The sequence below is a fragment of the Tachysurus vachellii genome, chromosome 1, assembly GCF_030014155.1.
Source record: "Tachysurus vachellii isolate PV-2020 chromosome 1, HZAU_Pvac_v1, whole genome shotgun sequence".
Lineage (NCBI taxonomy): Eukaryota > Metazoa > Chordata > Actinopteri > Siluriformes > Bagridae > Tachysurus > Tachysurus vachellii.
In genome coordinates, this window is record NC_083460.1 from 37183811 (window position 1) to 37196310 (window position 12500).

At 40.3% G+C, this 12500-nt stretch overlaps 1 protein-coding gene across 1 annotated transcript in view; it reads left to right on the top strand.

The window, feature by feature from the left end:
* tmem41b (transmembrane protein 41B) overlaps positions 1-9841 on the top strand; it is a 15281-nt gene extending 5440 nt beyond the window's left edge. The window contains exons 3-7 of the mRNA XM_060886086.1: positions 3704-3832; positions 5292-5385; positions 5501-5605; positions 6566-6704; positions 7694-9841. Of these exons, the coding sequence (XP_060742069.1) occupies positions 3704-3832; positions 5292-5385; positions 5501-5605; positions 6566-6704; positions 7694-7863 (637 nt within the window). The 3' untranslated portion in view covers positions 7864-9841. The remainder of the gene's footprint in view (positions 1-3703; positions 3833-5291; positions 5386-5500; positions 5606-6565; positions 6705-7693) is intronic.
* The last annotated feature ends 2659 nt before the right edge of the window (positions 9842-12500 follow it).

Here is a 12500-nt window from a genome sequence, read left to right on the forward strand (position 1 = left end):
TTCTCCATAAAGGATTTATTTACACCAGACCACCCTCCTTGCTGTGTGAAGCGAGGAAGAGGTGTGCTTGTTTTAAATAACGTAACGATGCTGGGTGACTCTTCTTATACTGAGGTAAGAAGCCACACCCCAGACACAAGCGTCACGTCTGCCAGCCAATAGGTATATCTGCATCGTGTGGTACGGGATCAAAGAGAAGCAGTATCGCGTTCGCTCTACTGTCTTCACTCCCATTGGTAGGCACCGAAACAAAACACCCCATAAATTTGCATAAAGTAAACTTTTTCTACGTCACCGGACACGCCCTCGGCTATCTTCAAGTCCCCGGAAATTACCGTTACTGTAACTCAAACATATCACTGAACACCACTGAGCGCCGTCTAGCTTTAAATCGAGTTCTGTGAAACGTAACGGCTACATGCCTTAATACAAGCTCTTTTATTCGCTCGCAATGTAATGCTGAAATTGAAATGTTGGATTTATGCAGAATCAGCATCAAAAATTATTTTTTTGTGATCCGATCTCAAATGTTATTTTTTTACCCGCAGTGTCTCTGTTACGAAAAGGCAGATCAGTATCCGATATCTAGAGATTTGGTGTCAGTATCATATTGTATCAACTACAGAAAAGTCGGTACAGCCCTTGGGTTAGGGGCTTTTTACACCTGGTGACTTCATGCGTTTTCTGTGATCAGATAGCTATCCGATGGTAAAAAGACCAGGTCTAAATGCCCTCTGAAACGTTTTCGAGACGGATATAAATCAGATGGTTCAAACCACTTCAGGAGGTGGTCTGGGACGCATTTCAGATGAAACTGGACAGGTGTAAATGAATGTGGTTGTTCAAGCCACATACGTCAGCGCTATACTATATATATATATAGTGATCTTTCACTCAGGTGTCTCGAAAATGCAGCAAACAGTAAACGCTGTTTTTTGTACCATAACCGTCGTAACGAGTTTTTTCGTCTTCTTTTTGATTGCGTTCTGAAAACCGCATACACCAAAGTGTGTTCCATTTCAATTACCCCGGAAATGAGGTCAAATATATTTGCATTTTGGGCTGGAGTAGAAAGATCGGATCGATATCCGATTCGCCGAGACGCATTTATGTGGCCTGATGTAAATGGAACAGTTTTAACAAATCAGATAGCTATCGGATCAGAGACAACACATGAAGTGACCAGGTGTAAAAAGGCCCTTTGTCAACATAACACACGTACTGAAGTATTTTAATGCTATAAAACATCAGGCGAGAGAGAAGATTTTAAGAGACCTGGAATTCAAACATTTTAAACCATTTTAAAACTAGGAGGAATTTCCTGGTTCCACAATTGAACTTTTTGACTATATAGTACACAGAAAGGAAATTATTGATGATCGCTCTCTGTCCGGTGTCAACCAGATGTAGACCGGTTCCCTTTCGAGTCTGGTTTCTCTCAAGGTTTCTTCTTCATATCGTCTTTGGGAGCTTCATTAAATTTAAATTTAGAATCTTTCATTTCACAGATGAGCTTTAAGATCAGAAGGTTGTGAGTTTAAGTCCCAGGGCTACCAAGCTTCTACTGTTGGGTCCATGAACAAAGCCCTTAACCTTCATCTGATCAGCTGTATGACTGAGATAAATGTAATATGGGTGTCTGCAAAATGTCACAAATGTGAATTGAATTGACATGAATCGTATCCTGGAGACCGGCAGACAGCCGTCCGTTGTCAGGAGTTGCCGTGAGGACAAATTGTCCTTGCTATCAATTGTAGTTATGGTGCATTCTTTGTTTAGTGTTTAATTTTTTTTAATTCAATTCAAATTTATTTGTATATCGTTTTTAACAACGGGCATCGTCTCAAAGCAGCTTTACAGAACATAAATATTAGGGCCTTTTTACACCTGGTCACTTCATGTGTTGTCTCTGATCCGATAGCTATCTGATTTGTTAAAACTGTTCCATTTACATTAGGCCACATAAATGCGTCTCGGCGAATCGGATATCGATCCGATCTTTCTACTCCAGCCCAAAATGCAAATATATTTGACCTCATTTCCAGGGTAATTGAAATGGAACACGCTTTGGTGTATGCGCTTTTCAGAATGCAATCAAAAAGAAGACGAAAAAACTGGTTACGACGGTTATGGTACAAAAAACAGTTTTTGTTTGCTGCATTTTCGAGACACCTGAGTGAAAGATCACCTGCGAGTGACGTACTTCCGTTTGGGAGGAGTATAGTGCTGACGTATGTGGCTTGAACAACCACATTCATTTACACCTGTCCAGTTTCATCTGAAATGCGTCCCAGACCACCTCCTGAAGTGGTTTGAGCGATCGGATTTATATCCGTCTCGAAAACGTTTCGGAGGGCATTTAGACCTGGTCTTTTTACCATCGGATAGCTATCTGATCACAGAAAACGCATGAAGTCACCAGGTGTAAAAAGGCCCTAAAAGTACAAAAAGGTTAACATTTATAGAAAGATTTTAAATTAAATTTTAAATAAAAGATTCAAGATTAATATTATACTTGTATATAAATGTGTTTGTATTTATACTCAGTGATCAAGCCTGAGGTGACACTGGTGAGGAAAAACTCCCTTAGATTAAAGAGGAAGAAACCTTGAGAGGAACCAGACCCAAAAGTCTTAATGTTATTATGATTAGGAGCTTGTTGTTCTCAGAGACCACATGGAGTCTGTAACTCGTCTTTGAACGTTTGCGATCTTTAAGAAGCAGAACATATCTGGAGCTTCGTGATGGTAGAAAAAGAGAAGCAAGTGGAGAGAACTAGATGATGTGTATCTACTGGAGCACAAGGTTATTAGATGTATTATGTGTTTGCCTATCTACAGAAATAGATCTTTAATCTACATTTAAACTTGGAGAATGTTTCTGAGTGTCGAACACCATTAGGAAAGCTATTCCAAAGTGCGGGAGCTAAATATGAAAATACCGGCTTTTGTAGAGTTCATGATATTCTGGGAACTACCAGAATTCCAGAGTTTTCTGATCGCAAAGAGCACGATGGATTAATTCAATTCAGTTCAATTCAAGTTTATTTGTATAGCGCTTTTTACAATGGACATTGTCTCAAAACAGCTTTACAGAACGTAAAGATAGAACAGAAGATAAACATAAGGAGTAATATAAAGAATTAATATAATAAAATTCAAAATATATATACAGTAGTTCACAGTGTGTATGTATGTATGTATGTATGTATATGTATTTATCCCCAATGAGCAAGTCTGAGGTGACTCAAGCAGCAGTGGCTAAACCACTTAGAGCCTTGTACGTAACTACCGGCAGTTTGTAATCGATTCTAAACTTAACACGTCCGCCGTGTGGAGATGATTGGGGTTATATGATCATAATTGTAGGCGTCTGTGAGCTCATGTATGCTGGAGAGGGTAGTTTGTGTAGAGTGTGGGTAGAGTAGGGTAGAGTGTGTAGGTTTGTAGGGTAGAGTGTGTTACATTGTCATGCGATGCAACAGATTCAATATGATGTATGTCTTGAAGGACACGTGTGTTAGTTTTTACCCTCACCCACTGGTATCTGTAGTAGGACAGGAGGGAGCTGGCTGCTGGGGGGGAATTTGGAGCTAAACAAACAGGAGAGAGAAATTATCACTGAGGAAAAATAGGTTCAGTCTGATACCAGTAGGCTATTTTTTGCATATATTTCATACCTGTTCGTTACAATTCTTTTTCAGAGACGAGAGGGATAAAATAAAAATCCCCAAAGACATGGACGACGCTAAGGCACTGGGTACCGTGCTCTCCAAATATAAGGACACCTATTATACCCAAGTGCTTGTAGCATATTTTGCTACTTATATCTTGTATCCTTTGCACCAAATCAGACAAGTTTCAAGTGGACTAATTTACCAGTTGATTAAAGCTTAATGGTTTGTCAATCTATACCAGTGCCCAGAAGGTTGCAAGTTCAAGTCTCTGTTTTACTGCTAAGGATGTAAATAGTTTCGTCGAAAAGTCTGACGCTGTTCTGTGCTGTTGGCATGAATAATATCTGTAGCTTCATTACTAAAAATCTTTCCTACATTCAGCTGCAATTAAAAATGTCTTCTTTTTTTTTTTTTATGAGCTAATTTAAGTATCGTAAATATGTCTCTAAGATGTCCGTCAACGTTTTATACAAGAATATTAAAAATATGGGAAGAAAAACATTGCTTAAGGAAAAATCAGATTTAAAAACAAACAAAAAAAAAAATGGAACCATTTCCGTATTCTTCGACGTTTACTTTAACACCCTGAATAAAAGATTGATATGCAATTATTTATGTGAAATTAATATTTTAATTAAGTTTGAATTAATGATTAATATTTCATCATTAAAGCAAGTAAATAGAGTAGTATCTTTATTAGTAAGAATAATTAAGAATTGGATGAAAGCTTAGTAATCACAAACCTTGCACTTCAAAATGTATGTAATGATGCTTCGTGTCAACGTTTGTGTAAACGTCGTGTATTCCGGACTTATAAAAGGCAGTAATGTGGGATGAAAAGCCTTGTTAATGAGAGAGATCAGGGGTGAAAAGCCAGACCGGTTCGAGTTCTCAAATCAGCACTCTTTACAAACACGGTGAGCAGAAAAGCATCTCAGAACCTTCAGTGGGATGGGTTACAACAACAGAGTTATTAAATAGGAACCTGAGGCTGCAGCTGTTAGGAAAGGAACATCTGCAAAACACAACACTTTGACAACTTCATTCATTCATTCATTCATTCATTCATCTTCTGTCGCTTATCCGAACTACCTCGGGTCACGGGGAGCCTGTGCCTATCTCAGGCGTCATCGGGCATCAAGGCAGGATACACCCTGGACGGAGTGCCAACCCATCGCAGGGCGCACACACACACTCTCATTCACTCACGCAATCACACACTATGGACAATTTTTTCCAGAGATGCCAATCAACCTACCATGCATGTCTTTGGACCAGGGGAGGAAACCGGAGTACCCGGAGGAAACCCCCTGAGACACGGGGAGAACATGCAAACTCCACACACACAAGGTGGAGGCGGGAATCGAACCCCGACCCTGGAGGTGTGAGGCGAACTTGCTAACCACTAAGCCACCGTGCCCCCACTTTGACAACTTTGCTGTGAAATTTAAGATTTGTCCTGGGTTTACTTGAGAAAACCTTGGGTTTGAAATATCCTGATCTGGTGAGATCTGTGCTGCATCACCTCTGGAACGTGAGCGATGGATGGCTGGGTTTAATACAGTCGTAGATTAGTGTATAAAATCTGTTGCTCTCCTTAACAGTTGTCCTTCAGTCTCCAGACATTTGCCATTCCAGGTTCAATTTTCCTCAGTATCCTCTCTGGTTATCTGTATCCCTTCCCCTTGGCCCTGTTCCTGGTTTGCCTGGTAAGTGTGAATAAGCATACATGTGATCGCAAAGCAAATAATTCCACACAGACATATTTGATTGTTTATTATTACGCACTTCTGCTTAGTAACGCGCTGATAATCTGTTTCTCAGTGCTCGGGGCTGGGAGCGTCTTTCTGCTACATGTTGTCGTACTTAGTGGGCAGACCGGTGGTGTACAAGTACCTCACAGAGAAAGCGCAGAAATGGTCACAACAGGTATGATATTGGTGTCTGTGCGTGCGTCTGTGTGTGTCTGTGCGTGCGTCTGTGTGTGCGTGCGTGCGTCTCTGTGCGTGCGTGCGTGCGTCTCTGTGCGAGCGTGCGTGCGTCTCTGTGCGAGCGTGCGTGCGTCTCTGTGCGTGCGTGCGTGCGTCTCTGTGCGTGTGTCTCTGTGAGTGCGTGCGTGTGTCTCTGTGAGTGCGTGCGTGTGTCTCTGTGAGTGCGTGCGTGTGTCTCTGTGCGTGCGTGCGTGCGTCTCTGTGCGAGCGTGCGTGTGTCTCTGTGCGTGTGTCTCTGTGAGTGCGTGCGTGCGTCTCTGTGCGAGCGTGCGTGCGTCTCTGTGCGTGTGTCTCTGTGAGTGCGTGCGTGTGTCTCTGTGAGTGCGTGCGTGTGTCTCTGTGAGTGCGTGCGTGTGTCTCTGTGCGTGCGTGCGGCTCTGTGCGAGCGTGCGTGCGTCTCTGTGCGTGCGTCTCTGTGAGTGCGTGCGTCTCTGTGAGTGCGTGCGTGCGTCTCTGTGAGTGCGTGCGTGCGTCTCTGTGAGTGCGTGCGTGTGTCTCTGTGAGTGCGTGCGTGTGTCTCTGTGAGTGCGTGCGTGTGTCTCTGTGAGTGCGTGCGTGTGTCTCTGTGAGTGCGTGCGTGTGTCTCTGTGAGTGCGTGCGTGTGTCTCTGTGAGTGCGTGCGTGTGTCTCTGTGCGTGCGTGTGTCTGTGCGCGTGTGCGCGTGTGTCTCTGTGCATGTGTGTCTCTGTGCATGTGTGTCTCTGTGCATGTGTGTCTCTGTGCATGTGTGTCTCTGTGCATGTGTGCGAGTGTCAGACAGACACAGATACACACTCATACACATACACGTGTGCTCATCCACATACATACTGTTTGTGTGATGTGTAACGAAAGTAAAACATATTCATGCATAAAGCCTGAAATTCTCCTGTAAGCTCCATCTGTTATTTATCTGCAGGTTGATAAACACAGAGAGCACCTTATCAATTACATTATCTTTCTGAGAATTACACCTTTCCTCCCTAACTGGTTTATCAACATCACTTCCCCGGTCATCAACGTGCCTCTGGGAGTCTTCTTCTTTGGTACATTCCTTGGTAAGAAATGAAAAAGCACTTTTTCATATCATAAAGTAAACAAACAATACACCTAGAAAAAAAACAGCAGCTTCCATGTTTGATTGATCCGCCATGTGTTTTCTTTATCCTTTATCCATATAACTTCAGAATTAAGTTTAGATAAGGCTTCCATGTACCGTCTTAAAATCGATGAATAAAACTAAATGAAACACATAGGTGAGGTGTATGAATTGTCCGCGGATCTAGATTTCAGTACTACACCAGAAAGGGGCGGGAAGCCTGTGAATTTAATTGGGATCAAATGTAAACAGGTTTATTGGGTTAACTGAATTGATTAATTTTTTATACATATCCTATTAACCTTTAGGCAGGTTACTGGTAGCTTGTTGGTTTGCAACGTGTCAGGTTTGGTTTGGGGGTTTGAGTCCTGCCTCCACCACGTGTGTGTTGAGTTTGCTTGTTCTCATGCCGGAGTTTCTCCCGGTACTCAAGTTTCCTTCCCCATTCCAAAGACATGCATTGTAGGCTGACTGGCATCTCTAGTGTGTGACTGAGGCCGTGAATGTAAGCGTGATTGTGCCCTGGGTGCACCCAGAGTCGACCAGGACAGATTCCAGGTTCCCTATGACCCAGAAGGATAAGAGTAGGATAGAGAATAGATGGATGGATGGAATGAATTATCTTTCCAGTGTAGTTGAAAGAACAGGTGAGAATCTCTTCATATTTCCAGTAAAAGACTATAAATCATTTCAATTCAAATTTTGTAAATATTTTCACTCACCAGTACTTTTAGGTTGCAGACGAATCTAAAATCATGTCATCATGCTCTTTTTTTTTTTTTTTTTTAAAGTTATGACAGACAGACAACCTTCTCTAACCAGAGTTAAACCAATGTTTATGACTACTATAAGTAAATCCGATCTCGTTAGCAAGCGTGGAGTTTTATGTGCTTACGCCAGTGCCGAGTTGAAAATAACAGCTTCGTTATTTTTGCATCTCTCTTTCAGGAGTTGCTCCTCCATCTTTCGTAGCGATAAACGCAGGAACGACGTTGTACAAGCTGACCACAGCGGGCGAGGCCGTGTCCTGGAACTCTTTGGCTGTGTTGGCGGTTCTGGCTGTAGTCTCTATTCTCCCAGTGTGCTTCCAGAAAAAGCTGCAGGAAAAGATGGAGTAAAGCACCACCTCGTTTCCTTTGCTCATCCTTCCATCCTGCTTGTCCTGGGCCTCTCACACAGCTGTCTTTTTTTTTTTTTTTTTTTTTTTTTCTTTGTCAGTTGTGGAAAACGGGCCCAGAACTGTTGAACTCGGACTGGCTCGTAACCACAACCTCGTTCTTTTTTCCTGTGTCACAGAACGAACATTTATATCCATGATCTTATTATTGTTTTGTACGTTCTTAACAACCATGTGTAATTAATGTTCCCATATTACGCTTTTTTTTTTTTTTTTTTTTAATTTTCTAACTTTAAAGCAATACCTTTTGAGGAGTTTTTAACCCATGTTGCATTGGTGCTACGCCAGTTGAAATTGAAATACGACACCTCTCGCGTATGTCGTGCCATCGACAACGTTCGGCTATAACAGTAAATTTAAATAAATAAATAAAAAAGGTTTGTGTTGGTGGATGCACGAATCCTGCAGCCAACCACATGTAGGAGATTTTTCTGGTAATTCTTTTCTCCACATATTTATGTATCTGAAGACACTTTTTTTTTTTTTATACACTGATCAGTCATAACATTTAACCCTTGTTACCTTGGCATCTGTGAAAGGGACAAACTGTGCTGGCTAGACCTCTGGGTCAAAACAACAGGCCTTGTGAGGAGTTTCTGATGTGCAGTAGCATTAAAAGTAATCCAAACACTGGTCCAGTCCAGAGATGATCCACAAAGACCACATGAGCATCAGAACTGGACCTTGCAGCAATGGAAAAAGGTGGCCAGGTCCAGGTCCTCCCTCTATAGATGGCACCAGGATGCATCATGATGTACAAACAAAGCCAGCAAAACTAGTGCGATGCTCTGGGAAATGTTCTGCTTGGAAACCTTGGGTCCAATCCAGCATCTGTGATCCTGGATGTTCTCTACAAACACTTTCAATCCATTAAAGCCACATCTTGCAACTTACATGGGTGTAAAGTATCCGCTGCTAACATCTTGGTGTCGTACCACAGGACGCCTTCAGAGGTCTTGTGGAGTCCGTTCTTTTAATGGGTCGGTGCTGTTTTGACAGCCCAAAGGGATCTACACAATATTAGGCAGGTGGTTTTAATGTTATGGCTTATTGGTATAGAATGCCTCATATGTATTGTGTGGTGTTTTTTTTTTTTTTATTATCTATTTTTGTTTTAAAATTAGATTGCAGTGATTCTTTTGATTTCTTTCTCCACCTTGGACAAATACGATAATACAAATATCGGAGTAAGAATGATGAGTTTTAACTGATTCACTTATGAAGACTGAAGTTAGAAGGAACCACTTAAATCTTAATTATATTACAAAGAAATAACAAGAAATGCATCTCTACACAACAAGCAGTGGTGTTTGCACCGAAAGCAAGTGTGTTAGGAGAACTTTTCTACCACACACAGGTAGAATCTGGATACCTCATTGTGTATGATCTCACTGTTTACTACATCTTCATCCAAAGCATCGGTTAGTCCCACAGAGATCTATCCTGCTTCTGGAAGTACTTCTGCTCTAATTTTTTTTTTTTTTTGCCTTAGCTTTTCAGCTAATAAATAAATGAATCAAATGTAAAGAGTGTGTCTAGACTACTGTAGGAGCAGGATTGGGAACCTTCGGTTTAAGATCGCTTTCTCCAGCTCGGAGACATAACCTACAGCTCTGCGTTTATCCCATGAACCTCTTGAATCATTTTAAAAGCACATTCATTTGCCTAAGGTGCATCTCTACAATGCCTTTTCTTTGTCTTATATTTTGTTCATGACTGTTCTCTCTCGACTGATGAGATTTGGTTTGCCTCCATACATACACACACAGACACACACACACAAATACAGTATTACATTGACCTCTCTGGATGTTATATGTAAATACTAATAAATGATAACTTTTTCTTTCAAATGTCATTATGAAATATTATATAATGAAGATATTTATTAAGAAACTATTAAAACATGGTTCACTTCACTTTTAATGAGTGTTTATTGTGTAGATGATGGATTTTCTGCTTCTGGTGTTAAAACTACACTCAAATGAACAGGACAAACATAAAGGGGTAACATACTGTATAGAGGTCAAGCAGAAAATACAACATGAAGAAGGATGGACAGGAGGGTATGGAAAGATATAGCGGGTTTTACTTTATGAGTTGTAACCAGGTGTTTAGTTCAGTTTTACCACCAGAATAAAATGGATTTTGAAAAAGAATCTACTGCAAAAGTCACATGTTATGGGACTCAACTAGGCCTTCCTTCTTATTTCCATCGTATTCTTTTTATTTAATTTTCTCTTCGTTTTTTATCCTCTGCTTTCAGTTCCCCGGAGAGGATTGCAAAGGGGCGGAAAGTTTACGGTAAATTTCCGGAAACTTTCCATGGGAACTTAATCTGGGGAATTTTGGAAATATTCCAAATTGGAAATTTATGGGAATTTACAGGACTTATTTGGAAATATAGGGAAATTTATATAAACTATATCATATATAAACATAAATAAACATTTTGTTTGGTCATAAGCAGACATGCATGCAAGGTAATACAAATTTTAAATTCTTGACTGATTTAATTGTAAGTAGAACTTTAATTGATTCTTTCATCGAGTAACACAAAAGCATAATAAACATTATTATGCTTGTAATAAACATAAACTTAATAATTGTAATAAACATTATCTTATAGAGGATTTTTTAATTTCGGGGGGAGTGAGTGGGTCATCAAATTATCTGCATTTGGTAACACTCCTAATATACTGCTTATTAAGAGTTAGTAAGGTAGTTATTAAGTTTAGGTATTGATACAATTAAGAACGTAGAATAAGGTCATGCAGAATAAGGCATTAATATGTGCTTAATAAGTACTAATAAATAGCCAATATTCTATTAATATTCATGCTAATAAGCAAGTAGTTAAATGACCCTAAAATAAAGTGTTACTGTGCATGTTATGGAAGAATGCAAGTACATGCAGGGGGTGTGGCCTCAGTGGCCCTCCAGTAAGCAGTGTGTTGTGTGCAAGTGACCCGAAGAATTCATTCATTCATTCATTCATTCATTCACGTGACTATCTCGGGTCACGGGGAGCCTGTGCCTATCTCAGGCGTCATCGGGCATCAAGGCAGGATACACTCTGGACAGAGTGCCAACCCATCACAGGGCACACACACACTCTCATTCACTCACGCACTCACACACTACGGACATTTTTTCCAGAGATGCCAATCAACCTACTGTAAGGAAACCGGAGTACCCGGAGGAAACCCCCGAGGCACGGGGAGAACATGCAAACTCCATACACACAAGGCGGAAATTTATATATATATCATATATAAACATTTTGTTTGGTCATAAGCAGATTCACTCACGCACTCACACACACACACACACTACGGACAATTTTTCCAGAGATACCAATCAACCTACCATGCATGTCTTTGGACCGGGGGAGGAAACCGGAGTACCCGGAGGAAACCCCCGAGGCACGGGGAGAACATGCAAACTCCACACACACAAGGCGGAGGCAGGAATCGAACCCCCAACCCTGGAGGTGTGAGGACAACGTGCTAACCACTAAGCCACCGTGCCCCCCTTTGTTCCTGCAGGGTACAAATTCAACTTAAATTGCATTAAATCTTGTTGTTTTGCTGCAAGATTTTTTTTAACTACATTTAAGTTCCTTGTTTATAGGTAACTCTGCATTTTTTTTAAATTCCCAGTTTATTTCGATATATTCCTGTTAATTCCCATGGAAAGTTTCCAGCCTTGAATTTTGCAATCCTATTGCTGGGTCAGTACAAAACAAACATCTAAGCTTTGTCTAGCTTTTTGACCAGCTTTAATGGTGTTTTTAAAGAAATGATTAAAATTTTTTTCTTAAAGACCCTAGTATACTGTATATCTGAACAAAAAGACTCTCTGACTCACTACACGTTGGGACACTGCTGACTCCATTGCTGGTGATGTTCTAATTTCCTCATTAGTGACTGTAATAAAACAAACATAAAACTTTTATTTGTGTCATAGATTTGAAGTTTTTAGATTTTAATCACAAGGTTATAGACAAGCTAGTGGATTAGACTAGACAAAGTTATTAGACTCAATAAACAAACAAACAAACAAACAAACAAATAAATAAATAAAGTTTAAAAATTCATTCACATAAGTAATCTTTTGCCAGCAATAACAACTACTTACATTTTTAGTGGAAGTTGGCTGCTGTTTTTATTTCCAAAACTTCGATGTTACCTGGTTTCTGTGATGCATTGTTCTTTTCCTGATCAGGAAATATGGGATGTCTAAAGTGCAAAATCCTTCCAATGCACTGAAAATATTTGCACTGGAAGGATTTTGCACATGAGACATCCTTTATTTCCTGATTAGTCCCCTGCCTACTGAAATTAGTAACTGATTTCATAGCAGTTGCGTAATTATATACACTGAATGACGTTCAAATGTCATGTTAGAATAGAATATTCTGTGTTGAGATTTGTCTTGCACATTGTGCTGTACTCTATGTAGTTGCTCTAGTCAGACAGAAGAGGTCAGGCTGTTAATACACTTCATGAATCTGATTAAAGAGATTTTTCTGTCTCAAAATTTCTACCCCAAAATCATTCAATAAATTGTAATATT